The sequence below is a fragment of the Loxodonta africana genome, chromosome X (genome assembly GCF_030014295.1).
Source record: "Loxodonta africana isolate mLoxAfr1 chromosome X, mLoxAfr1.hap2, whole genome shotgun sequence".
NCBI classification, from domain to species: domain Eukaryota; kingdom Metazoa; phylum Chordata; class Mammalia; order Proboscidea; family Elephantidae; genus Loxodonta; species Loxodonta africana.
In genome coordinates this window covers 83,120,997-83,142,946 of record NC_087369.1, presented here as the reverse complement: position 1 = coordinate 83,142,946, position 21,950 = coordinate 83,120,997, and the positions used below count along the sequence as shown (strand labels likewise).

General features: G+C 40.7%; 1 protein-coding gene across 1 annotated transcript; it reads left to right on the top strand.

The window, feature by feature from the left end:
- The first annotated feature begins 2,439 nt into the window (after positions 1–2,439).
- LOC100663984 (polyadenylate-binding protein 1-like 2) lies at positions 2,440–3,247 on the top strand. The gene has a single exon (XM_023551409.2). The coding sequence runs from the start codon at positions 2,500–2,502 to the stop codon at positions 3,148–3,150; it is 651 nt and encodes a 216-aa protein (XP_023407177.1). The 5' UTR covers positions 2,440–2,499; the 3' UTR covers positions 3,151–3,247.
- The last annotated feature ends 18,703 nt before the right edge of the window (positions 3,248–21,950 follow it).

Genomic DNA, 21,950 nt, shown 5'->3' with positions numbered 1-21,950 from the left:
ATGTGTATTGATGTTTAATATGTACTCTTTCTAAAGTTCTGGTCATATTGCTTCCATCCTTGAACACGCTGAGTGGTTCCCGTGACTTTGAGTCTAGAATCCAGGCACCTTAGCTTGCCTCACAGGGCCCGGCACCTTCCAGCCCCATCTCCTACTATATGCCCTTGGGGACCATGAGCTCTTCCACACCAGACTATTAGGCACGACCAGAAGTGACCATGGCTGTACTGTTATGCCACAGGGCCTTGGCACAAACTGATCCCTCTGCCTGGAATGCCTTTCCTCCTGCCCTGACATGGGGAACTGCTACTCATCTTTCAGAACCTTCCTCGGGGGTTCTCTCTTCTGCACATCATCACCTGATTCCCCTTTCTGTAGGAAGTGGGGCTCTAGTCCCTGTTACACTCTGCTCTGATGGTTGCTTGCTTGTCTATCTCCTCAGCATTTGGCCCTGTGTGGCCTCTCTGCCCCCACAACACATACTGCTCAAGTCTTCTCATCCTGCCCTGCACATCAACACACCAACACCCAGTGCTCAGCACATTGCTTGTCCCTTAACCCCAGAGCCTAGTACTCGATAAACCTCCCATAAATTTCCGCTGGTGAACTGAGCCCAGGCATCTCATTCTAGAGAGTAATTTCAGGTTTTGTTTTTGTTGAACATGCTTGTGCATCTCTTGGTTCAGGTTGGAGGCCTCAGCACCTTGAGGGCAGATCCAAGAATAAACAAGTGCCTGTTCCAGGTGAGGTTCTGTGCCTGGTCTTTGGTTTGGCTTTCCTCATCTTATCATTGAGGACAGCACTAAGAACAGGGCGTTCTTGATTCCCCACTTCCCGATGAATGTTTTGAGGCTGCGAGGGGCTGGTGGCTGGGGATATGTGGAGCCCCAGGTCTCTAGTCCGCCCATACTCTGTTGCAGAGGCAGGGTTTCCAGCCCAGGTTGTCTGTTTCACCAAGGCAAGCTCAAAACCAGTCTATGTCCTCCTGTCTCTCCGAACCTCTCTATCCATAGAACCAGCACAGTCTCAATAACTACTTGTGGCATGGCTTTTTGAATGAATAAAAATAAAAAACGTTGCCATCGAGGTCCAGTTGCTTCCAAGCCACGGCACCCCCTGTGTTACAGAGTAGAACTGAGCTCCGCAGGGTTTTCTTGGCTGTAATCCTTACAGAAGCACATCATCAGGCCTTTCTTCTGCGGCACAGCTGGGTGGGTTCCAATCACCAACCTTTTGGTTATTAGTCAAGTACCAACCTTTTGTGTCACCCAGAGACCTTTCTGAATGAATGCATGGTTTTTATTCTGTCTTTTGTAAGTGCTACAACGGAGGGAAAGAGCTGGAAGGAGGGGAGGGGTCTCTGAGAAAATGGGTCAGCAGGCTGCATGGGGAGCTTGGGAAGCTCAGAAGAGAAGTTGTTTTCTTGGTGATGGCGATGTTGGGGAGTGCGTGTACATTGAGAGGAGGAGCACGCCTGAATATGAGAAAACTATTCTTCTTAGCTTTGTTGGGGCCGGGCAAGCGTATTCTCAATGCTGCCTCACCCTCTCTTGCAATGGTACTTATTAATTTAAACGTTCCGTAGGGGAGGAGGGATAAACTCCCCTACATCTAACCAGTATTCCCTCTGTCCACAGTGGAGCCCTTTTCTTGGCTCTCTCTTCATGAATATCCAGGAGACCTTGAGCGGCTGAGCCTCACACCCCCGCTCCCCCACCACCACAGCCTCCCGCCCCTTCCAGCCGCTCCAGACCTCCAGGCCCCGCCGCCCCGCAGCAGCCACAGGGGGAACCAAAGAGACAGAAGCCTTTCCAGCTGCCCGGACCACAGACGCCAACACCCCCAACCCCCCATCACACGCCGTCCGCCCGCGCCCCGCACGCTGGCTCACGACCAAGCGGCGGCGGCAGCAGCAGGCTGCAGCGACTCGGACCAACGCGCTCCCGGCAGTGCTCGCCATCCCAGGTGACTTGGGCTCGCCAGCTCTGCTGGCCCCGGGTCCTCCGCCCCGGCTCCCGCTCGCGCCCACGCCGGGTTCCTGCGCCCACTCGCCCTCCCCCGCCTCTCTGCCCCCCAGCTCGCAGAAAGGGAGGTCGCGGCAGCGGCCCGGCGGCAACGGCGACCGTGGCGACGGCGGCGACCGTGGCGGCGGCGGTGGCGGCAGCGGCTGCAGCGGAGGCTGCGGCGGCGACTGTGGCTGAGGCGGTGGCGGAGGCCTCAGTGGCTGAGGCGGAAGCGGAGGTGGAGGCCGAGGCTCCGGTAGAGGAGGCAGCGGCGGAGGCCACCCTGGAGGAGGCGGCGGCCGCGTTGGCGGGGGAGGAGGCGGAGGCCTCCCTGGTGGCAGCGGCGGTGGCAGAGGCCAGGGCGGCTGAAGCCGCCGCTGCAGCAAGGGCTGCGTTGTCCCCCTCGGTAGAGACGGATGCGGATACGCATTTGGATGCAGATGCCGAGGTGGCGGCTGCACTAGCGGCGGAGGAGGAAGCGGCCATCAAAGCAAGTATGGGTATCTACACCAAGAGGATCATCAGCGCCAGCCCCGACCCCCCCACGGCCTCGCTGTATGTGGGCGACCTGCACCCGGAGGTGACCGAGGCAATGCTGTACGAGAAGTTCAGCCCGGCCGGGCGCATCCTCTCCATCCGCATTTGCAGGGACAAGATCACCCGCCGCTCCTTGGGCTATGCGTATGTTAACTACCAGCAACCGGTGGACGCCAAGCGGGCCTTGGAGACCCTGAACTTTGATGTCATCAAGGGCAGGCCAGTGCGCATCATGTGGTCCCAGCGAGACCCCTCGCTCCGCAAGAGCGGGGTGGGCAACGTCTTCATCAAGAACCTGGGCAAGACCATCGACAACAAAGCGCTGTACAACATCTTCTCAACGTTTGGCAACATCCTCTCCTGCAAAGTGGCCTGCGATGAAAAGGGGCCCAAGGGCTACGGGTTCGTGCACTTCCAGGAGCAGGAGTCGGCTGAGCGGGCCATAGACGTGATGAACGGCATGTTTCTGAACTACCGCAAAATTTTCGTTGGGAGATTCAAGTCGCATAAAGAAAGAGAGGCCGAAAGGGGAGCCTGGGCCAGACAGTCCACGAGTGCTGACGTCAAGGATTTCGATGAAGACACCGATGAGGAAGCCACCTTGCGATGAAGACATCCCAGGAGACAGGGAGCAGGCCAGCAGAGCCAAACCGTGGCTCCCATCGGGTTTACAACCCTCCCCCCACCCCACCCACCATCAGTGTATTGCTTTGGGAGTGCTGATTTCTCTCTTCTCTCCCTTTGCTCTCCCCTCCCCTCTTTCATCTCCCCTGCCCTCCCCTCCCCTCCGCTCTACTTCCCCTCATCTCTTTTGCTCTGCAGCTCTCCACCACCTCCTCTCCTCACTTCCTTTCACCTCTCTCCGCCCCCCAAGGGCATTGTGAATAATCTTGCTGTTCATTCCCATTTGATATGTTAAAGGCTGCCTCTTGCCCTTGTGGTTTGGTTTAAAAGCAATTTCTTTCTCTCTTTGTTTATTGCGCAGGTGGTACAATTTCATGGTAGAAACATCTCAAAGGAGAAGGAAATCAGATGAGGGGAAAACCAAGAGAGCAATTGCTACCCTTGCTCCTACTATCCAGAGACAACCACTTTTACCTTTTTGGTGTGCTGTTTTTCCGGGCTCTCTTCTCTCCTTCTCTCTCCCTTCCTCACCCCCATCCCACCCTCCCTTTTAACACACTGCTATAGAATGGTTCATGTGTGTAGTGTTTCTTATCCTGCTTTTTCAGAAACTAAAAGCAAACAAAAACCAATCCATTGAACTTCTTTCCATGTTATTCAACAGGCTTCCAAAACGTCATCTTCAGTGCCTGCAGAGTGCTCCAGTGTATCCATGGACTTTAAAATTTCTGTAATCGTTTCTTCATTGCCGGACATTCACGTGGTGCCTAGTTCTTTCCCTGTGTTTAAAACCAACACTGCATACTGTGATGAGTGAATACGTCTTTGTAAAGCCAAATCTTTGCTATCATTCTCTGGATGGCATCAACTGTGGACAGTACATAGGAACATTTTAAGGACTTTTCCTGTGTGTAGCCAAATGGCCCCCTGCATAAACATTGCACTGATTTGCATTCATGCCAGCCACAGCAGCTAGTAAAAAGAGTATGTCCGTTTCCTCAACATAGTTTCCTGACTCCTGTAATTGGCACGTGTGTGCCTGTGTGTCTGTGTCTGTGTGTCTGTGTGTGTGCACTCACTTGCTTCTTTGGGGGGTGGAGGGCTGCAAATGGTATTTCACTGTCCCTGGTTGTTTTGCTGGATTGAAACACTGTTTACTTCCTCATTCCCCACCCCCCAGTCTCTGCCCTCCTCTCCATGGTCAGAAAGATAATTCAGCTTCATTGCAGGAAAAAATGCAAGGAAAATTAATGTCACAGAGGGAAATTAATGTCACCAGTAATCAATGCCAATGGCCACCCATACCCTCCTGAAACATTTTCATCTGTACCTGTCCAGTATTTTTCATGTGAATATTATATATTTGTGAATTTTAATGTATATACTGTTTCAATATTTGCTTTTTCATGCATAAGTATATAATATGATAGATATATAGATATTCTTGAACTTCCTTTCATGTCATTAAATATTCTTCTAAAATTGTTTCCATGGCTTTTTAGTGTTCTAGTGTATGGATGGGCTACAAAAAGGGATAGATAAAAATGTGTACGTATATGTACATATCTATATCCATATGTAAATGTAGATGTAGATACATTTATTTTGTTTTTAACTACTTCCTTATTGTTGAATATCTAGATTGTTTCTGTTTTTTCGTTATTCAAACCAAAGCTTCCAAGAACATAATAGTGCACAAACTTGCTGCCATTCAAGATTATTTCCTGAACAAACATTGCTGAAAAAGGGTCAAGGACATAGACAAAGGTTATGGGCAGTTTTACTTTTCTTTGGTACATTTATTAAATGACCGTTCATAAAGATAGTATCATTTTACCCTTGTAAAGTATACAAATAGTGTGAGAGGCGCTAAATTCCTGGACAATTTTCCGAACTTGGTGTTAGAGTCATTTCTGCACTCTGCCAATATTCTATCAAAGAAACGGCAGTTTTTTTGTTTTTATCTACTTTAAACATTTATGTTTATACAAATACTACATTATCATAATAGAAAAAAATTAAATTTGATAAGGAAAGTGAAAACCCTAATTTCACCAAAAAAAAAAATCCCGCTTGGATAAGCAAACATGTACAGACATAAATATTACATTCAAAAATGTAATATACTATTTCATTGTTAGATATAGTCACTATAACTATTCTTTCTTTCCAAATTATTAACTATTCTACAATTTTTAAATTAATATTTTATTTTATGGATGAGTTATAGTTTCTAAAAGCCAGTGCCTAATGTATGTTTAAGATGCTTCCAGTTTCTCCCCCAATAAAATTAACTTTATGGGGAGAACCTTTGTAGTTGAGTGTTTGCTGACATCTTTGGATATTTAATCGCCTTATGTACTTTACAGAAACCCTGGTGCGTAGTGGTTAAGAATTATGGGTGCTAACCAAAATGTAGGCGGTTTGAATCTACCAGGTGCTCCTTGGAAACTCTTTGGGGCAGTTCTACTCTGTCCTATAGGGTCTCTATGAGTCGGAATCAACTCAATGGTAAGGGGTTTATGTACTTTACCAGTCTGTGGCCAAAGGCTTCATGCATAAAGTTTATATTCACCAGTAGTGTAGAAGAATACATGCTTCCCCATTCATCTTCTTTAGTTAGTATTTAAGTTCTGAGAAATTGGTTAGGGCTGTGGAATTTTTCTTTTGTTATCTCATTTTACAAGTGCTTTGCTTACAAAGGGGATCAACATATTAAATATAAGCAACAGCCACTTTAAAGAGGTTATTTTCTATACCTTTGCAGGCCTTGGCCTATTTATACATATATTTTAAAACAAATACAGAATCACCTGAATATATCCTCTCAAAATTTGCTTTTCAATAAATTGCAAATACTCTAAAACATTTTTGGCTATTCAACATTCTCCCACAAGTAGCTTTAATTATATAGGTGGACCAGAATTCTTTTAGGTTATTTTCCCATTTCGGACTTTACAGTAATTTCTAGATTTTTCACATTAAACCGAAACCTGTGGTGAATAATTTTGCAGCAGAATTCTTGTAGTATTATTTACTGAAGATAAGTACCTAGAAGTAAAATAAAAAATGTAGAAACCTTTTAAAATTCTTTAATTGTACCATCAGGTGGCCTGGATGTACCAAATGACACTTCCAACAACACTTTATAAGGATGACCATTTTCCTGCACAATTTCTTCCCTGAATGTTATAAACCTTTATTTTTTGCCAAAGTAATGCTATAAAAAACCTGCCGTATTTTTTGTTTTCCTTATTCCATTTTTTGAAAAACTTTTTATTCAGCTTATCATTCAAATAATATAAGATCATTTTAAAAACAAATGAAATAGCTTTGATAGGCAAAATAAAACAAAAATTTCTGGTCATTCTCCTATCCATAGTTAGCAACTCTCAACCTTTTGGCATATGCTGTAGGTCTATTCTGATCAGTTTAATATGGCATGTTAATTTAGATGGATTTGAGTGACTGTTGTTTCTGAGTTTTTCTCATTCAGACCAGAATTGCTAAGAATAACCAGATGCATAAATAATTGCTTATATTTAATATCATTTCCTGAACAAATGTTCTTACAAACAGATTTATAAGTTCCCATTTTTATTCCTGTTAGTCGGTATATGTGACTTTAAATTTTACACATTTAAAAAATCAAATAGATACTGAAAGTTTGTTACAGAATATCAGCAATTTCAGATGACAAGAAAAGGAGTTTAAAACTACCTATAACCTATGAACAATTTCTAATATTTTGGCCCATACATATCCAGGAATATGTATATGTATATGTATATATGTGTGTGTATATATATATACCTTGTTATTTGCTGCCATTGAGTTGGTTCCAACTCATAGTGACCCTACGTACAACAGAACAAAATACTACCTGGTCCTGCACCATTCTCACGATCAATGTTATGCTCAAGCCCATTGTTGCAGCCACTGTGTCAATCCATCTCCTCGAGGGTTTTCCTCTTTTATGCAGACCCTCTACCAAGCATGATTTTCTTCTCCAGGGACTGATCCCTCCTGATACTACCATCCTTGCTTCTAAGAAGCATTCTGGCTGTCCTTTTTCTAAGACAGATTTTTTTGTTCTTCTGGCAATCTATGGTATATATTCAATATTCTTTGGCAACACCATAATTCTAAGGCATCAATTCTTCTTCAATCTTTCTTATTCATTGCCCAGCTTTTGCATGCATGTAAGGCAATTGAAAACACCATGGCTTGGGTCAGGCACACCTTAGTCCTCAAAGTGACAGACATCCTTGCTTTTCAACACTTTAAAGAGGTCTTTTGCAGTAGATTTGCCCAATGCAATGCATCATTTGATGTCCTGACTGCTACTTCCATGGGCGTTGATTGTGCATCCAAATAAAAAGAAATTATTGACAACTTCAAACTTTTCTCTGTTTATCATGTTACTTACTGGTCCAATTGTGAGGATTTTTGTTTTCTTTATGTTAAGCTGCAATCCATACCGAAGGCTGTAGTCTTTCATTTTCATCAGTAAGTGCTTCAAGCCATTTTCACTTTCTGCAAGCAAGATTGTTTCACCTGCATAATGCAGGTCGTTAATGAGTCTTCTTCCAATTCTGATGCTGCGTTCTTCATATAGTCTGGCTTCTTGGATTATATTCTTTGTTCAGCATACAAATTGAGTAAGTATGGTGAAAAGATACAACCCTGACACACACCTTCCTTGATTTTAAATCAAGCAGAATTCCCTTGTTCTGTTTGAACTACTGCTTCTTGGTCTATTTACAGGTTCCTCACGAGCACAATGAAGTATACTGGAATTCCCATTCTTCCCAATATCATCCATAATTTGTCAAGATCCACAGTCAAATCCTTTGCACAGTCAATAAAACACAGGTAAACATCTTTCTGGTATTCTCTGCTTTCAGCCAGGATCCATCTGACATCAGCAATGATCTCTCTCGTTCCATGTCCCCTTCTGAATCCAGCTTGAACTTCTGGCAGTTCCCTGTCTATGTACTGCTGCAACCACTTTTGAATGATCTTCAGCAAAATTTTACTTATGTGTGATATTGTTCAATGATTTCCTCATTCTGTTGGATCATCTTTCTTTAGAATGGGTAAAAATATGGATCTCTTCCAGTCAGTTGGCCAGGTACTGTCTTCTAAATTCCTTGGCATAGATGAGTGAGTGCTTCCAGGGCTGCATCCATTTGCTGAAACATCTCAATTGGTATTCTGTCAATGCCTGGAGCCTTGTTTTCTGCCAGTACCTTCAGTGCAGCTTGGACTTCTTCCTTCAGTGCCATAGGCTCTTGATCATATGCTACCTCCTTGAATGGTTGAATGTTGACCAATTCTTTTTGGTACGGTGACTGTGTGTATTCCTTCCATTTTCTTTTGATGCATTCTGTCCCTTTCAATATTTTCCCTGAAGGCTTTATTTTTTTCTTCAGTTCTTTCAGCCTGAGAAACGCCGAGCCTGTTCTTTCCGTTTGGCTTCTAACTCCAGGTCTTTGCACATTTCATTATAATACTTAATTTTGTCTTCTCCAGCTGCCCGTTGGAATCTGTTCACCCCTTTTACTTCATCATTTCTTCCTTTCACTTTAGTTACTCTATGTTCAGGAGCAAGTTTCAGAGTCTCTTCTGACATTCATTTTGGTTTTTTCTTTCTTTCCTATCTTTTTAATGACCTCTTGCTTTCTTCATGTATGATGTCCTTTCGAAACTCTTCTGGTCTTTGGTCATTAGTGTTCAATATGTAAATCTATTCTTGAGATGGTCTCTAATTTCAGATGGGATATACTCAAGGTCCTATTTTGGCTCTTCTGGACTTGTTCTAATTTTCTTCAGCTTCAACATGAACTTGCATATGAGCAATTGATGGTCTGTTCTGTAGTCAGCCCCTGGCCTTGTTCTGAGTGATGATATTGAACTTTTCCTTCCTCTCTTTCCAAAGATGTAGTCAATTTGATCCCTGTATATTCCATCTAGGAAACTCTGGCAGCATAGTGGTTAAGTGCTACGGCTGTTAACCAAGAGGTCGGCAGTTCAAATCCACCAGGTGCTCCTTGGAAACTCTATGGGGCAGCTCTACTCTGTCCTATAGGGCGCTATGAGACAGAATCGACTCAACGGCAATGGTTTTTTTTTTTTTTTGTATTCCATCTGGGGAGGTCCATGTGTATAGTTGCTATTTTTGTTGTTGAAAAGAAGAAGTTGTTGGTCTTGCAAAATTCTATCATGCCATCTCCGGGATTGTTTCTAACACCAAGGCCATATTTTCCAACTAAGGATCCTTCTTCTTTGTTTCCAACTTTCGCATTCCAATCACCAGTAATTATCAATGCATCTGATTGCATGTTTGATCAATTTCAGACTGCAGAAACTGGTAAAAGACTTCAATTACCTCGTCTTTGGCGTTAGTGATTGGTGAGTAAGTTTGAACAGTCGTATTAACTGGTCTTCCTTGTAGGCATATGGATATTATCCTATCACTGACAGCATTATACTTCAGAATAAATCTTGGAATGTTCTTTTTTATGATGAATGCAACACCATTTCTCTTCAATTTGTCATTCCCGGCATAGTAGACCATATAGTTGTCTGATTCAAAATGGCCAGCACCAGTTCATTTCAGCTCACTAATGCCTAGGGTATCAATCTTTATGATGACTTTATTTTTGATGACTTGCAATTTTTCTAGATTCATACCTCGTACACTCCACGTTCCAATTATTAACGGATGTTTGCAGTTGTTTCTTCTCATTTTGAGTTCTACCACATCAGCAAACAAAGGTCCTGAAAGCTTTACTCCATCCACTTCATTAAAGTTGTCTCTACTTTGAGGAGGCAGCTCTACCCCAGTCATATTTTGAGTTCCTTCCAACCTGGCAGGCTCATCTTAATAGCAGACAATGTTTTGCAGATATTCATAAGGTTTTCAGTGGCCAATTTTTTTGAGAAGTAGACTTCCATGTCCTTCTTCCTAGTCTTAGCGTGGAAGCTGGGTGACTCTGCTGATATTTGAAATACCATTGGCATAGCTTCCAGCATCACAGAAACTTGCAAGCCACTCTAGTGTGACAAACTGACAGACAAAATGTAATGTATTAATATATATTGTTTCATTGTGAGATATATTCATTATAACTGTCCTTTCTTATCTTTCCAAATTATTAACTATTCTATCATTTTTTTAATTAATATTCTGCTCTTTTTATATCTGAAAAGTGATGGAGTAAAGACACTGAAATGGCTTCATTAACATAACAATGAAAAATCTATTCCCCAGTAGAATTACATCCACAGTACAGAGGTTTGGATTTACAACACATATTTTTAGGGAACACAATTCAAGCCATAGGAGGGGTATACAGTATTATCTTCCCCATTTTACATATGAGAAAACTGAGGTGCAGAGAGGCTAACTAACACACCCAAGGTCATACAGCTAGCACTTGACACAGCTAGGATTTGAACCCATGTAGTCCGAGTTTTTTTTAGTCCAGTTTTAAAGTCTGTGCTCCTAACTACTGAACTGTAATGCAGAAGAGGCAGAATGATTCTCCATAATTGTTACTTTGACTTTCAAGTCCTTTTTCTTATGTATATGTAAGCATATTTCAACAAAACATTCAAATGAATTTTCCTAACATGCTTTATTTAATGAAACACATCTTGAAATATCTATCATTTCAAAAATAGTTTCTGCAACTGTGTTTTCAGAGGTTGGAGAATATGATCTCTTTAAACAATCCCCACTGTTTGCATTTAGCTTGCTCCTAGTATTTTTGTAATAAAATATAAGTTGTAATTAACATTGTTGTATTCAAATTCAAACTTATTTCCATAAGATAGAATACAAGAAGTTTAATTGACTATGGAAGATTATGGGCATTTTTTTTAAAGTTGTTCAAATATATAACAAAATATTTGTCATTTCAACATTTTTACATGTACATTTCAGTGACATTAATTAGTTCATCTTGTGTTTGAGACCATCACCACTATTAGTTTTGGGATTTTTCCATCATCCTTAACAGAAACTCAATGACACTTAAGCAATGACTCCCCTTTCCCTCTACCTCCTACCCCTGAAAACCACTAATGAACTTCTATAAACGTTTGGTAGAATTCCCAAGTGAAGCCATCTGTTCTAGGACTTTGTTTTTTTGGGAGTTTTTTTAATTATTATTACTGATTCAATTTCTTATTATGAATCTCTTGATATCTTGTATTTCTTCCTGAGTTAATTTAGGTAGTTTATGAGTTTCTAGAAATTTATTTCTTCAAAATTATCTAACTTGTTGGCGTACAATTGTTCATAGTATTCTCTTATGACTTTTATTTTCTGTAGAGTCAGTTGTAATGTCTCCACTTTTTTTTATTTTAGAAATTTACATTCTCTAGTCATCATTCTAGCTAAAGATTTGTCAATATATTGACCTTTTACAATAAAAAAACTTCTGGTTTTGTTCAATCTCTATCATTCTATACTGTATTTCATTTATCTCTGCTCTGAATTTTGTTATTTCCTTCCTTCTGTACATACTATCCTTCTGTTAGCTTTGGGCTTGGTTTTCTCTTCTTTTTCTAGTTCTTCAAGTGGTAAAGTTATCTTACTGATTTTAGATCTTTCTTAACTTTTAATGTAGATGTTTACAGATTTTGACTTAATAGTCTATTTTGTCTGATATTAAAACCACCACCCCAGCTCTCTTTTCGTTATTATTTGCAGTAAATATCTTTTCCATCCTTTCATTTTCAAACTATTTGTGCCTTTCAGACTAAAATGTGTCTCTTGTAGACAGACTATAGTTGGATCACGTTTTAAAAAATTCATTCTGCCACTTGTTGGCTTTTATTTGGAGTGCTTAATCAATTTACATTCACGGTGATTACTGGTAAGAAAGGGCTTACTTTTGCCATTTTGTTATTTTCTTATGCAACTTATACATTCCATGTCTCTCATTTCCTGCAATACTACCAACAGTTGTGTTCTGCTGGTTTTTTGTAGTAAAACATTTTGATTCCCTTCTCCTTTACTTTTACATGTATTATTTGGTTATTTTTTGTGTCACCGTGAGTGTTACATTTAATCACTTATGTCTATTATAACCCAATTTAAATTTATACCAGTAACATACAAAAAATCTATGTCTATAACACTCCTCTGTTTTTATGTTGTTGCTATCACCTATTACATTTTTATACATATGTGTCCTGTAGCATATATTTCTACATAGTTTATGCATTTTTCATTATACACCATGAAGGGTGTAACAACTACAATTATCCACCCAAAAGAATCTTAAATTTGGCCCTTATACTTACCCATGAGGGTTGGGGTACCTACCCATGAAATTACTTTTAATGGAGATCTTTTTTTTTCTACATAAGAGTTTGAGTTACTGTCTAGTGTCCTTTCTTTTCCACCTGAAGGACTTTCTTTAGCGTTTCTTGTAGTGCAGGGCTACCCATTGCCATTCCATTGTTGTCAAGCTGATTCCAATTCATAGCGATCCTATAGGGCAGAGTAGAGCTGCCCCACGGGGTTTCCAAGGTTGTAAGTCTTAGCAGAAGCAGACTGCCACATCTTTCTTCCATGGACCTGCTGGTGAGTTTGAATCAGCGACCTTTTGGTTAGCAGCTGAGCACTTAACCACTGCACCATCAGAGGTCTTAGCGTAGGTCTAGTGGATACGAACTCCCATGACTTTTGTTTATCTGTTGTTGTTGTTGGTTCCGACTCATAGCGACCCTATGCACAACAGAATGAAATACTGCCCGGTCCTGTGCCATTCTTACAATTGTTGTTCTGCTTGACCCCTGTTGCTGCAGACACTGTGTCAATCCACCTCGTTGAGGGTCTTCCTCTTTTCCGCTGACCCTGTACTTTGCCAAGCATGATGTCCTTCTTCAGAGACTGATCCCTCCAGACAACATGTCCAAAGTATGTAAGACACAGTCTTGCCATCCTTGCTTCTAAGGAGCATTCTGGTTGTACTTCTTCCAAGACGGATTTATTCATTCTTCTGGCAGTCCATGATATATTCAATACTCTTCACCAACACCACAATCCAAAGGCATCAATTCTTCCTCGGTCTTCCCTATTCATTGTCCAGCTTTCACATGCATATGATGCGGTTGAAAATACCATGGCTTGGGTCAGGCACACCTTAGTCTTCAAGGTGACATCTTTGCTCTTCAATACTTTAAAGAGGTCTTTTGTTGCAGATTTACCCAATGCGATGCCTCTTTTGATTTCTTGACTGCTGCTTCCATGGCTGTTGATTGTAGATCCAAGTAAAATGAAATCCTTGACAACTTCAATCTTTTCTCCATTTCTCATGATGTTGCTCATTGGTCCAGTTGTGAGGATTTTTGTTTTCTTTATGTTGAGGTGCAATCCATACTGAAGGCTGTGGTCTTTATCTTCATTAGTAAGTGCTTCATGTTATCTTCACTTTCAGCAGGCAAGGTTGTGTCATCTGCATAACACAGGTTGTTAATGAGTCTTCCTCCAATCCTGATGCCCAGTTCTTCTTCATATAGTCCAGCTTCTCATATTATTTGCTCAGGATACAGATTGAATAGGTATGGTGAAAGAATACAACCCTGGCTCACACCATTCCTGACTTTAAACCAATCAGTATCCCCTTGTTCTGTCTGAACAACTGCCTCTTGATCTATGTAAAGGTTCCTCATAAGCACAATTAAGTGTCCTGGAATTCCCATTCTTCCCAATGTTATCCATAATTTGTTATGATCCACACAGTTGAATGCCTTTGCATAGTAAATAAAACACAGGTAAAAATCCTTCTGGTATTCTCTGCTTTCAGCCAGGATCCACCTGACATCAGCGATGATATCCCTGGTTCCACGTCCTCTTCTGAAACCGGCCTGAATTTCTGGCAGTTCCCTGTGGATATTCTGCTGCAGCCATTTTTGAATGATCTTCAGAAAAATTTTGCTTGCATGTGATATTAAAGATATGGTTCTATAATTTCCACATTTGGTTGGCTCACCTTTCTTTGGAATAGGCACGAATATGGATCTCTTCCAGTCAGTTGGCCAGGAAGCTGTCTTCCATATTTCTTGGTATAGACGAGTGAGCACCTCCAGCACTGCATCTATTTGTTGAAACACCTCAATTGATGTTCCATCAATTCCTGGAGCCTTGTTTTTCACCAATGCCTTCAGAGCAGCTTGGACTTCTTCCTTCAGTACCATCGGTTCCTGATCATATGCTACCTCTTGAAATGGTTGAACATCGACTAATTCTTTTTGGTATAATGACTCTGTGTATTCCTTCCATCTTCTTTTGATGCTTCCTGGGTCATTTAATATTTTCCCCATAGAATCGTTCACTATTGCAACTCGAGGCTTGGATTTTTTCTTCAGTTCTTTCAGCTTGGGAAACACCGAGCGTGTTCTTCCCTTTTGGTTTTCCATCTCCAGCTCTTTGCACATGTCATTATAATACTTTACTTTGTCTTCTCGAGACGCCCTTTGAAATCTTATGTTCAGTCCTTTTACTTCATCAGTTCTTCGTTTTGCTAAAGCTTCTCGACGTTCAAGAGCAAGTTTCAGAGTCTCCTCTGACATCCGTCTTGGTCTTTTCTTTCTTTCCTGTCTTTTCAGTGACCTCTTGCTTTCTTCATGGATGATGTCCTTGATGTCATTCCACGACTCGTCTGGTCTTCGGGGACCAGTGTTCAATGCGTCAAATCTATTCTTCAGATGGTCTCTAAATTCAGGTGGGATATACTCAAGGTCATATTTTGACTCTCGTGGACTTGCTCTGATTTTCTTCAGTTTCAGCTTGAACTTGCATATGAGTAATTGATGGTCTGTTCCACAGTCGGCCCCTGGCCTTGTTCTGACTGACGATATTGAGCTTTTCCATCATCTCTTTCCACGGATGTAGCCAATTTGATTTCCGTGTGTTCCATCTGGTGAGGTCCATGTGTACAGTCGCCATTTATGTTGGTGAAAGAAGGTATTTGCAGTGAAGAAGTCGTTGGTCTTGCAAAATTCTATCTTCGGTCTCCAGCATTGTTTCTATCACCAAGGCCGTATTTTCCAACTACTGATCCTTCTTCTTTTTTTCCAAATTTGCATTAAAATCACCAGTAACTATCAATACATCTTGATTGGATGTTTGATCAACTTCAGTCTGCAGCAGCTGATAAAAATCTTCTATTTCTTCATCTTTGGCCCTAGTGGTTGGTAGGTAAATTTGAATAATAGTCGTATTAACTGGTCTTTCTTGTAGGAGTATGGATATTATCCTTCACTGACAGCATTGTACTTCAGGATAGATCTCGAAACATTCTTTTTGACGGTGAATGAAATGCCATTCCTCTTCAAGCTGTCATTCCCAGCATGGTAGACTATATGATTGTCCAATTCAAAATGGCTAATACCAGTCCATTTCAGTTCACTAATGCCTAGGATATTGATGTTTATGCATTCCATTTCATTTTTGACAATTTCTAATTTTCCTAGATTCATACTTTATACATTCCAGGTTCTGATTATTAATAGATGTTTGCAGCTGTTTCTTCTCATTTTGAGTCACGCCACATCAGCAAATGAAGGTCCCGAAAGCTTTACTCCAACCACGTCATTAAGGTCAAGTCTACTTTGAGGAGGCAGCTCTTCCCCAGTCATCTTTTGAGTGCCTTCCAACCTTGGGGGCTCATCTTCCAGCACTATATCAGACAATGTTCCACTGCTATTCATAAGGTTTTCACTGACTAATACTTTTCAGAAGTAGACTGCCAGGTCCTTCTTCCTAGTCTGTCTTAGTCTGAAAGCTCAGCTGAAACCTGTCCTCCATGGGTGACCCTGTTATTATCTGAATACCGGTGGCATAGCTTCCAGCATCACAGCAACACACAAGTCCCCGTAGTACGACAAACTGACAGACACGTGGGAGATTTGTTTATCTAAGAATGTCTTAATTTTTCCTTTATTCTTTTTTTTTTTTTGGCTTTAACAGGCAATTTATTTTCTCACAGTTTAGGAGGTTAAAAATCTGAATTTAGGGCACTGGCTCTAGAAGAAGGCATTCTCTGTCTGCTCTGGGGGAAAGTCCTTGTCTCTTTTGAGCTTCTGTTCCTCAGTTCCTTGGCGATCTTCATGTTGGGTGACATCTGACTACCCCCATCAGTACTTTTTTCTCTCTGTGCCTATTTGACTCAAAACACATTCCACACTGATATGGTCACATTAACATAACAAAGAGAACCCCAGTCCCAGATGGGATTACATCCATAGGGGATTTACGACACATATTTTGGGGGTGCACAATTCAGTCCATAACAGGGACCATTCTTGTGGGGTGTACTTGCCCCCTTATAGCCACCCAAATATGGAAGGACATGGCCAAGTGCCAGCACCCATATGACAGGGACAACACCTGGGTGCTGGGAGATCACCTCCTTCTGAACTGAAGTGATGTTTGAGGAAGGGTGGCCTGGTGCTTGTGTCCATGAAGAGGGTGGTTGGGCATGCCTGACATGGCTCAGCCCAGCCCCTCAGCTATCCCCAAGAAAACATACTTCAGTGCAAAATTACTTCAAAGCTAGAATAGCTGGCTTTGATTCTTTTTGTTTTTCAAATGTGTTTTCCAGGCTGAGGGGTTACTTCTCAGAATGCCTGAATTCTTTCCCTACAATAGCATCGGGGGTGGGAGTTGGTAGGGGGTGGGTTGATGTTGCCCTCATTCTTGAAGTATAGTTTTGCCAGAAATATTGCTGGTTGACTGTTCTTTCCTTTCAGCACTTTATGTCGTTCCACTGCCTTCTGGCCTCCAATGTTTCTGAGGAGAAATTGGCACTTCATCTTTCTGGGAATTCTTTGAATGTGACAATTTGCTGTTAATTGCTGCTTTCAGCAATATGTATATATATATATATATTTAATTTTTATTGTGCTTTAAGTGAAAGCTTACAAACCAAGTCAGTCTCTCATACAAAAACTTATATACACCTTGCTATTGTTTAGCAGATTCATCACTGTTCTTTATTGTTGCATAGTATTTCATTGTGTGTATGTACCATAGTTTGTTTATCCATTCATCTGTTGATACTCCTAGTTGCTCTCCCTCTAATGAGACAGCATACTCCTTCCCTCCACTCTCTATTTCCATGTCTATTCTGTCAGCTTCTAACCCCATCTGCCCTTTCCTCTCCTCTCCAGACAGGAGCTGCCCACATAGTCTCATGTGTCTACTTGATCCAAGAAGCTCACTCTTCACCAGTATCATTTTCTATTCCATAGTCCAGTCCAATCCCTGTCTGAAGAATTGGCTTTGGGGACCATGACCTCTGGGGTCCTTCTAGTCTCAGTCAGACCATTAAGCCTGTTCTTTTTATGAGAATTTGAGGTCTGCATCCCACTGCTCTCCTGCTCCCTCAGGGTTTCTCTGTTGTGATCCGTGTCCGGGTAGTCATTGGTTGTAGCAGGGCACCATCTAGTTCTTCTAGTCTCATGCTGATGTAGTCTCTGGTTTATGTGGCCCTTTCTGTCTCTCGGGCTCATAATTAACTTGTGTCTTTGGTGTTCTTCATTCTTCTCTGCTCCAGGTGGGTTGAGACCAATTGATGCATCTTAGATGGCCACTTGCTAGCTTTTAAGACCCCAGACGCCACTCTCCAAAGCGGGATGCAGAATGTTTTCTTAATAGATTTTATTATGCCAATTGACCTAGATGTCCCCTGAAACCATGGTTCCCAGACCCCTGCCCCTGTTACACTGGCCTTCAAAGCATTCAGTTTATTTAGGAAACTTTTTTGCTTTTGGTTTAGTCCAGTTGTGATGAACTCTCCTGTATTGTGTGTTGTCTTTCCCTTCACCTCAAACAGTTCTTATCTACTATCTAATTAGTGAAAAGTGCATCTCCCTCCCTCCCTCCCTGCTCTCATAACCATTAAAGAATATTTCCTTCTCTGTTTAAACTATTTTTCGAGTTCTTATAATAGTGGTCTCATCCAATATTTGTCCTTTTGCAACTAATTTTACTCAGCTTAATGCCTTCCAGATTTCTCCATGTTATGAAATGTTTCACGGATTCATTATTATTCTTTATTGATGCATAATATTCCATTTTGTGAATATTGTTGCTATTGTTAGGTGCCGTCAAGTCAGTTCCGACTCATAGCGACCCTACGCACAGCAGAACGAAACACTGCCTGGTCCTGTGCCATCGTTACAATCATTGTTATACTTGAGCTCATTGTTGCAGCCACTGTGTCAATCCATCTCCTTGAAGGTTTTCCACTTTTCTGCTGATGCTGTACTTTGTCAAGCATGATGTCCTTCTCCAGACAACGTGTCCAAAGTATGTAAGATGCAGTCTCGCTTTCCCTGCTTTTAAGGACCATTCTGGTTGTACTTCTTCTAAGACAGATTTTTTCGTTCTTTTGGCTGTCCGTGGTATATTCAATATTCTTTGCCAACACCACAACTCAAAGGCGTCAGTTCTTCTTTGTCTTCCTTATTCATTATCCAGCTTTCAATGCATATGATACTATTGAAAATACCATGGCTTGGGTCAGGCACACCTTAGTCTTCAAGGTGACATCTTAGCTCTTCAACACTTTAAAGAGGTCCTTTGCAGCAGATTTACTGAATGCAACGCGTCTTTTGATTTTTTGACTGCTCCTTCCATGGCTGTTGATTGTGGATCCAAGTAAAATGAAATCCTTGACAACTTCAATCTTTTCTCCATTTATCACGATGTCGCTCATTTATCCACTTGTGAGGACTTTTGTTTTCTTTATGTTGAGGTGCAATCCATACTGAAGGCTGTGGTCTTTGATCTTCATTAGTAAGTGCTTCAATTCCTTTTCATACCATAATTTATCCATTCATCCATTGATGGGCACCTTGGTTGCTTCTGTCTTCAGGATTATATATTTATGTTTAGTTTTTCAGAGCTTGCTTTTAAAGTCATTTTTATTGTTGTAAAAATATAGATAACCCATTTTTTACTGTTAAATTCAGCGAGTCCAATTATATCAGTCATATTATGCAACCATAGTCAATACTCAAAAACCAAATCTATTGCCTTCCAGTCAATTCCAACTCATAGCAACCCTGTAGGATGGAGTAGAACTGCCCCATAGTATTTCCAAGGCTGTAATCTTTATGGAAGCAGACTGCCACATCTTTCTCCCAGGGAGGAGCTGGTAGGTTTGAACTGCCAACTGACCTTTCAGTTAACAACTCTGCCACCAGGGCTCCTCCATCATCAGTATTCATTGCCAGATTTTCTGTCTCTGTCCACAAAAACCTGATGCTACCTAAACAATGACTCTGCCCTGTCCCTCCGGCCTATGCCGACCACTATTAAACTCTGATCTCTATACATTTACCTATTCTAGGTATTTAATACCTATTTAGTGGTATTTTTTAATATTAGTGAGATCGTACAAATTTGTCATTTTGAATTGACTTATCAGTATGTTTTTTCAAGTCTCATCCATGTTATGGCGTATATCAGGATTTCATTTCTCTGTATGGCAGAGTAGTATGTCATTGTATGTGTATACCACATTTTGTTTATCCATTCATCTGTTGGTGGTATTTGGGTTGTTTCCACCTTTTGGCTATTGTGAATAGTACTACTGTGAACATAGGTGTACGTGTGTATATTTGTGTTGCTGCTTTCAAGTCACTGATATATACCTAAGAGTGGAATTTCTGGGCCATGTGGTAGCTCTATGTGTAACATTTTGAAGAGACACCAAACTGTTTTCCACGGTGGCTATACCATTTTGCATTTCCAGTTGCAATGGATGAGAGTTCTGATTTTTCCACAACCTCATTGACGTATTTATTCATTCATTCATTCATTCATTACCCTAATGGGAGTGAAGTGGTGTCTCACTGAGATTTCGATTTGCATCTCCCTAGAGGCCAATGCTACTGAGCATCTTTTCATGTGCCCGTTGGCCATTTTCATATCCTCTTTGGTAAAAAAATCTATTCAGGTTCTTTGTCCATTTTTTTTTTATTTCTTGTTAAATTGTAGGAATTCTTCATAAATTCTGGATATTATTCCCCAAAATTTTCTCCCTCTCTGTAGGATGTCTCTTCACTTTGTTCATAAAATCCCTTGATATAGAGATGTTTTTAATTTTGACAAGGTCCCATTTATCTATTTTGTCTTTTGTTACTTGTGCTTTCAGTGTCATATCTAAGAACCCATTGTTGAATACTAGGTTCCAAAGCATTACCCTGATGCTTTCTTCTAACAGTTTTATGGCATTAAGCCATACATTTAGGTCTTTGATCCGTTTTGAGTTAGTTTTTGTACATGATGTAAGGTATAGGTCTACCTTCATTTTTTTGCATGTGAAAATCCAGTTTTCCCTGCACCATTTAATAAACAGATTATTCTTTCCCCAATTTGACGGATTTAGCACCCCTAAAACCAAACAAACAAACAAACCCAGTGCCATCGAGTTGATTCCGACTCATTAGCACCCCTGTCAAGGATTAATTAACCACAGATGTACATTCTTAACTCTGCACTCTCAATTTTATCCTATTGGCCTACCACTATATAGGTACCAGCCTGTTTTGATTACTTTAGCTTTATAATATGTTTTGAGATCAGAAAATGAGTGTCCTCCTACTCTGTCCATTTTCAAGATTGCTTTGGCTATTTTGGGCCATTAGCAGTACCATATAAATTTGAGGATTTTTTTTTCAATTTTGCAAAGAAGGCTGTTGGAATTTTGATGGAGATTGCATTGAGTTTATAGATTGCTTTCAGTAGGGCTGACTTTTTTTTTTTTTTTACAATATTAAGTCATCTGATCCATAAATCCAGAACATCCTTCCATTTATTTAGCTCATATTTATTTTCTTTCAGTAGCATTTTTTATTTTTCTGTGTATTGGTATTTCACCTCTCTGGTTAAATTGATTCCTAGGTATTTTATTCTTCTATATTTTATTCGTAGATGGAATTATTTCCTTTGTTTCTTTTTCGAATTGCTCACTGATGATGTATGATAATACTACTGATTTTTGTGTGTTGATCTCGTACCTTTCCACTTTGCTGAATTCATTTTTTAGCTCTAATAGCTTTCATGTGGGTTCTCTGGGATCTTGTATATCTAGGATCATGTCATCTCAGAGAAGAATAGCTTTACTTCTTCTTTTCCAATTTGGATGACTTTTCTTCCTTGCTTCCTTCCTTCCTTCTTTTTCTGTCTCTTTAACTCTCTTTCTTTTTTTTTTTTCCCAATTGCTCTGACTAGAATTTCCAATACAATGCTTAATATCAGTGGTGTGAACAGGCATTTTTCTCTTGTTCCTGATCTTAATGAGAAAGCTCTCAGTCTTTCTCCATTGAGTATGATGATAGCTGTCCGTTATTTTGTAAACGTCCTGTATCAAATTGAGGAATTTCCCTTCTGAATGCTTTTATCATGAAAGGGTGTTGGATTTTGTCAAATGTCTGCCATACATCGATTAAGATGATTATGTGATTCTTTTCCTTTGTTCTATTAATGTGGTATATTAAATTGGTTGATTTTCTGATACTGAACTACCCTTGCATTCCTGGGATAAATCTCATTTGATCACGGCATATAATCCTTCTAATTTGCTTCTGGGTTTCACTTGCTAGTATTTTATTGGAGATTTTTGCACCTATGTTAATCAGGTATATTTGTCTTTAGTTTTCTTTTCTTGTGGCATCTATGTATTGTTTTGGTGTCAGGGTAATGATAGTCTCATAGATTGAGTTAGGAAAAATTTCTTCCACTTCAATTTCTTG

What these genes read in the sequence shown, in the direction of transcription:
- LOC100663984 (XM_023551409.2), top strand. Translation starts at nt 2,500, where the DNA reads ATGGGTATCTACACCAAGAGGATCATCAGCGCCAGCCCCGACCCCCCC.